Source organism: Malaya genurostris, chromosome 3, assembly GCF_030247185.1.
Source record: "Malaya genurostris strain Urasoe2022 chromosome 3, Malgen_1.1, whole genome shotgun sequence".
NCBI classification, from domain to species: Eukaryota; Metazoa; Arthropoda; class Insecta; order Diptera; family Culicidae; genus Malaya; species Malaya genurostris.
In genome coordinates this window covers 63,189,055-63,195,906 of record NC_080572.1, presented here as the reverse complement: position 1 = coordinate 63,195,906, position 6,852 = coordinate 63,189,055, and the positions used below count along the sequence as shown (strand labels likewise).

Genomic DNA, 6,852 nt, shown 5'->3' with positions numbered 1-6,852 from the left:
GACATCGAACATGTTGTTTGGACATGTGTCGAGTATTGTGATGCCAGGTCCCAACTCATAGGTTCCCTTCGGGCCCGAGGTATACCACCCTTCGTACCAGTCCGCGACGTCTTGGCAACTCGAAATCTTCCTTATATGACTCTCATCTATAACTTCTTGAAAACTATCAATGCTCAAATTTAGTGCTCTCCCTATCTCTTTCTCGTCTACAGCTCTACCGCACTCTTCTTTACGTTGCTGGAAGTATGGCCTGTGTAAACGATGCTTCGGAGCATGCACCTGCCTTGAACTGACTGAGTTGCTGGAAGCCACCCAAAAACGTCACATCAACGTCAGAACACACCAACGAAGCATCCCAATCCAGAATAATCTCTTCATTGCTAAAAGCTGAAAAACATGAAGATTCATCGAACGCAAAATGTATCTAAAAGATGTATGCCACAAACCAATGATGTATTCAAATTTCAATTCAATACTGTGTAGGTCCCACCCTCCCTATGTCCCCTTACTAACTGGGGAGTATGCCGCCCCGTAATACGGCATCCCTTTCTCTCTCCCTAACAACAAGACAATCGGCCACGTTAAGCTAAAGCAAATGAGCCTAATAAAAGTTTTATTTGAAAAAAAAAAAGGCTGTGAGATCCTACTTTTTACTTTATTCTCATATTAATTTTTTGAATCTGGTTGTTGGTTGTTGGTGGTACTTTAATGTGATTTTGCGAATAATTTCAGTCCTATTTACAAAATGTGTATCATATGCAGGAGTTTGAAAATCATTCAGAAATTCGTAATCGTCTTGGGTCTATGGTATTTTATACTTGAAAATGAGTTCTTAATGCCCCGTTTACACTTCTGCTGGCTGCCAGCATGCTGGTGTCAGTGTACTGCCCTCTTAGGAAAAAACGTTCAACTGTGGTCCAATGATCCAAAGTATTAGACCAACGAAGGACCACCGTTGAACGTTTTTTTCCTAAGAGGGCAGTACACTGACACCAGCATGCTGGCAACCAGCAGAAGTGTAAACGGGGCATAAATCCTGAGTTTCAGCGGATTGGGCAGCTGTTGCGTGGATATGAAGTATTGTTACATATCCGAAAAAACTGTGTGGTTTGCCATGGTCATCGCCTGCACTCCGTACGACTTGTTAAATGTGCTTTCTGCAATGATGCAAAAATCCAAAGAAAAAATGATCTTTTACTATTTATACTTTTTATTAATGCAATCTCGATCCATATCAAACAACCGAGTTTTTCACTTACCTATTTTATGATATTGCCAAAAGTTGCGAGCGAAACCCGATGAAACCTTTTAATTCTAATTGAAGAATAGTTTGTTTTTGTTTATTTGTGTTTCAAAAAAGGTTTCTTGGTAACGAGTTTGTAGCAACCATAAAAGGGTTGCTGGAAATATTTTTTTCTATGATTAACAAGGGGTCGCTATATTTGTGGTAACTGGCGGTAAATCGTTCACAGACACTTTTTAATCTGATTTTTCTTCGGAGTGTCTGGTCGTGTCGTCGGCTGATCTGTGTTGGCAAACGGAGGGAACCAACTTGTAAAAAAACTTACATTACACAAGGGGTGTACCGATAGTAAATAGTTCGCGCAGTTCAATATAGATTGAACCAGTGCCCTACGAAAATTTATTTTCCCCATACTAAATCCCATACAAACTTAAAACCATAGACAAACAGGCATAACGCTTTGCGTAAATTCTTCTAAAAATAAATGTTAGTGGGGCACTACATAGTTCCACCTATATTGAACTGCGCGAACTATTTACTATCGCCACAGCGCGTGTGTTATGTAAAAGTTTTTTTTACTAGTCAATTAGGTTTTGCGAGATGACATCAATAACGAAGTTCGTTTTTTATCATTTACCAGTGTATTGTTTACGTATCTATAAACACGTATTCAAATTAGAATGAACACATAAACAAACTGCTTAACGCAAAACTCGACAGTTCAATTTGAACCGCTTAGCGGACTTAAAGTTTCTGCTATTTGCAGAACACATTTTTCTTTGCATCGAAATGCAATGTCTATATTGACGTGCCGAACGAAAGCGTGTGTTTGACTCTTTCTGGCCGACGCAGGTTAGGTCACAGACTAACAGACATGACACCTATATTGTACTGCGCGAACTATTTACTATCTGTACACCCCTTGTGTAATGTAAGTTTTTTTACAAGTTGGTTCCCTCCGTTTGCCAACACAGATCAGCTTACTTGCAGGAATGCCTGATTTCATCAAAATATTTGAAAATGAATCGTTACAATAAATTAATGGATTACGTTGATAATACATTTAACTTTTTGCGATGTTAGTAGGTAACCATTTATTTGACTCAACGTTGTTCATCTAGACTATTTTTTATTGTGTTGGTAGTTTTCACCCGAAATTAAGTGGCGGCAGACCAGAAGCAAGTAAATATTGTAACAAAACGGGTTCGATTTTGTATTGCGTTGGAGGATGAGAAGTAGGCACAAATATGTATATAGTTATGAATATAGGCAATATGTATTAACTCCGAGATTAAATCTGTATCCTGCATGAAATTCGCATGGACGTATACAAATCAATACTTTACAGGTAATTCTGTATGAATGGCAACTCTGTTGGTAAATGAAAAAAATAAACACAGTCTAGATGACAGACAGGATGTTTTCGTTCGACACGTCAGTATAGACATTGCATTTCGAAGCAAAGCAAAATGTGTTCTGCAAATAGCAGAAACTTTAGGTCTGCTTAGCGGTTCAAATTGAACTGCCACTATCATCGTCAAGACTTTGCTTTGTTTTTCGTATAACAATTTGTTATTTCAAAATCACTGATTCACTCGTAAAGCAGAAAACGATATATTGATAACGAATCTTATATTGATATGAGCGGACAAGCATTTTAATAAAACTTAATTAAAAACGTGCCTGTTCCGGAAATAAACGAATAGTCTCTTTCGCAAACTTTTCCTCTGCTTCAATGAAAGTCCTTCAATTTTTGCCAAGATATTTTCCCCTTCAATGAACCAATCTCATGCGTGATTCGCCGTTGTAGGTTATATTTTGATATTTTGTTAAGCCAAATCGAGCAACGTCGAATAAGTGTGTAGATGAACATAGTAACTGTTGTCAATTTTCTGTGTCGATCGGTAAATGAACATAGACATAAATATGATGAATCATTTGTTGTTTTTTTTAAATCAAATCAGAACAAACAAAAAACTAGACCCGAGCATCGAATGAGAAATCTTTGCAAATAGTAAATAGAATTGAATAATAAAATAGTGAATTTTGTTTTAATATTTTATCAAGTGTACATAACCTCTGGTCTTTGAATTATTTGGATAAAGTTTTCTGTTTAGCTAGTTATAACATAATGCAGCACGAACATATTCTAGCTACATTCAAAATTCTAATTATAGGAGAAAGCGGAGTTGGGAAATCCAGGTGAAAAATTGAAGATATTTATGTTATATCAAAATGTTTTCTACAGTAAACGTTCCACTAATTTCATTTTAAAATGATACGTGAAATAGATGACATCAGCGAAACAAAAACATACAGCAACATATTTACATGCTACGCACTACGCAATTTCACAAAGAGCAATCATCTCAAATAAATCAAATACTATTTTTCAGCCTTATGTTCCGATTCACAGAAAATGATTTTGATAAGGATCAAGCGCTAACAATCGGTGTGGATTTCAAAACCAAAATAGTCGATATTGATAATGTTAAAGTTAAGTTAGCCATTTGGGATACTGCGGGACAGGAGCGCTTCCGAACACTTACACCTAGCTATTACAGGTACTTCATGAACTTGATGTACATGTTTCTTGTGATATGTCAATATATTTTCCTCTTTTACAGAGATGCTCAAGGTGCAATCCTAGTATATGATGTTACAAAGAAGGAAACATTTCAAAAGCTGGAATCATGGCTCAATGAGCTTGAAATCTATGGTACACGAAACAATATGGCAAAAATGATAGTGGGGAACAAAATTGACTTTGTTGATCGAAGCATCAGTCGAGATGAAGGATTTAAATTTGCTAAAAAACACCGAACGATGTTCATTGAAACATCCGCCAAAACCAGCGAAGGAGTTAAGGAAGCATTCGAAGAAGTAGTCAGAAAAGTATATTATAAAAAATGTTATTTGTTAGTTCTCGTTGCGTTAAACATTATATTTTCAATTGCAGATTATGGAAACGGATGGCCTTTGGGAGCGCAATGAATACGGTGATGGTTTGGACCTGAATAGTAGAGGGCAGTCTACAGGATCGTGTTCTTGTTAACTTATAATCATTCACAAAATACTTTAGAGTATACTAATTAAGCCATATTTAATTTTTTTCCTTGTTTATCATATCATCTATTTTGTGGATTCAAATCAATCTAACAATGATCAGGTAGACAAATGATGCGTCATAGTGAATTACACTGTTTTTCACCGATATTTTGAACTATGTTAGGTTAAAAATAAAACTAATTTCTTGCATGTAAAAACAGGTTTTAGTAGAAATAGGACACAGTCAAACGTAATAAATATTGCCAGTAGTTCAACTTTTTTTAAACATTGTAATGGGGTCCAGCCTACAAATATCGAAGGATAAAGCTTGTCAATAACTATAAACTGAGTTTATCAGTATGAATCTATTACTTCTGACATTCACGTCCGTGAAACTACCACACCGTAGTTACAAAAAGTACTTAGCTTGTTTCATCCAACACCAGACTATCGGTAAAGTTACTTGTAAACCATTTATTTTATTGATCACTAGGCCTGAAATTCTCTAATAGTAGTCAATGTCTGCTACGACTGTAATATTCAAACATTTATAAATATTGTTAGTTTAGCTAAAGTCATCCCTTTCAATGCAATGCAGATGCGATGAGGATTTGTTTTTTTTTCGTTTGCTTTATTTGTGTCTACGAATATTGGTAAAAGAACAATTGCGAATACAGAATAAAGCAACGATAAAAAAAATGATAAAATATCCAAAATAACAAATCTACGACTAGATCAATCCTCCTAGTTGTGCAATGATGCTTTTCTCATATTACTTATAATCTCATACATGTGATATTCTCCAAATTATTTTCTTTGGTTATTGAAAGAATACAAAAAAGTTTTTAGTGCATCAGTACAACCAACAAAATGAAGCAGTTTCACTATTGCAGGTATTTCCGGAACCGGTATAATCAAAGTCGGTTCAACAGTTATCATCGTAAAATTCCGAAGCCGAAAGTCGCATTCGAACAAAATTCAAGATTGTTGTATGAGACCACCAGTCCTTTTATTAAAAACTAAATTTGTGAAAATTGGTCGAACGATCTGCGAAAAAAGTGAGTGAGTTTCATTTTTGAATTTTTGATCACTATTTCCGTTGCTTCTGGAATCGGAAGCCGGGAACCAGGATAGCCGGTTCATTTGGCCATGGCTACCAATTGGAATAGTTTTCAGCCCTGCAAAACCGGAAGTCGGATCCGGACTAAATTCAGGATTTTTGTATGGAACCATGAGACCTTTCATTTGTACCTAAGTTTGTGAAAATCGGAAACACCATTTCTGAGGAAAGTGAGTAAATAATTTTTACCTTGATTACCCTAACCATCCTGTAATTCCGAAACCGGTAGTAAGACCAATATGTTATTTCGGGATTTTCTATGCTGTTTTAAGGCCTTATTTAAATCAAAGTTTGTGAAGTTTGACATTCCTTATCCTCACTTGTATGGACGAGCTTCGATGTGTACTAAACAGGACGCGCCACGCTCGTAAAAACTATGATTGCTTATGATTTGTTCGTAAAATGTGACAGCTGAATCTTGTTATTATGATGTCTTTGCTAAAAGTAAATCGGAACACTCTTGGCTTTTTTACACATTTATAAAAAAAACACTAGTAAAAGTTACGACAGTCTTACGACAAAATGACCTAATTGCAAATGAGAGCCTCTCTGTGTTTACTTTCTCTTTTGATTATTACGGAGCCATTACTGCAACTGCTTGTAAGTTTCCAACATAAATCGAAAGCTTATAGTTTTAACTTGAAAGTGTTGCGAAGAGTAAGGCGTCGAATACAAAATCAATCCGGTAAATCGTGATAGAAAAATTTAACAAAGGGAGACTGTCATTTGCAGTTAGGCCCTTTTGTGTTGGACTGTCGGTTTGATCAAAGTAGTCGACTTCCGGTCAAAACTGTGAACAAGTGAGCACGTCGTATCGTATTGATGCGGTGAAAATTCATGTATTTTGCAAGAAAGTAAGATTTTTTATCCGTACTTCGGCGACTCGATGCTGCAACACAGCGAGGTTCTTGCTGATAGTCCAGTGAAAAGTGAGCCCATTAAAATATAAACGAAAATTAACTGGCAATATAGCCCAAGTTACTGTGCCATCCATCGGTGTCATTTCAAGTGAAGTCGGATCGTCACGGGAAAGATATCCTGGAAAGTCCGGAGTGATCCGGTTCCAAACTGACTAAAGTGCTACAGATGCCGAAAACAACAGTTTTCCGAGTGTTCAAAACCTACAAGAAAACCCTGAGTGTGGAAAGGAATCAGCGACCCATGTAAAAATTTGAAATAGAAATCATCAACTGCGCAGCAAGGTATTAGGGTACATCAAAGCCAAGAGGTACAAAACCACTTTCAAATGGCACAGAACATCTTTGCATGGAAGAATACAGATTGTACAAATCCTATTACTATCCGAGTTCCGTGATCAAAAATTCTCTTGCGCATCAAAATCGATTTTGATATCTGGAGAAACGGTATTGCCGTTCGCATGCATATGGGAAATGTCATCTTCTAGCCCGATTTGGACAGCTGCCACTACTCCAAGGTGATT

The 6,852-nt window shown here is 36.5% G+C and overlaps 1 protein-coding gene across 1 annotated transcript; it reads left to right on the top strand.

The window, feature by feature from the left end:
- The first annotated feature begins 3,189 nt into the window (after positions 1–3,189).
- LOC131435972 (ras-related protein Rab-18) lies at positions 3,190–4,636 on the top strand. Its single transcript, XM_058604292.1, has 4 exons — positions 3,190–3,445; positions 3,640–3,807; positions 3,871–4,138; positions 4,203–4,636. The coding sequence occupies exons 1-4, from the start codon at positions 3,375–3,377 to the stop codon at positions 4,296–4,298; spliced, it is 603 nt and encodes a 200-aa protein (XP_058460275.1). The 5' UTR covers positions 3,190–3,374; the 3' UTR covers positions 4,299–4,636.
- The last annotated feature ends 2,216 nt before the right edge of the window (positions 4,637–6,852 follow it).

Coding starts and splice junctions, on each gene's coding strand:
- LOC131435972 (XM_058604292.1), top strand. CDS start 3,375: ATGCAGCACGAACATATTCTAGCTACATTCAAAATTCTAATTATAGGA. Junction 3,808..3,870: donor CTTACACCTAGCTATTACAG/GTACTTCATGAA, acceptor CCTCTTTTACAG/AGATGCTCAAGGTGCAATCC. Junction 4,139..4,202: donor TCGAAGAAGTAGTCAGAAAA/GTATATTATAAA, acceptor TTTCAATTGCAG/ATTATGGAAACGGATGGCCT.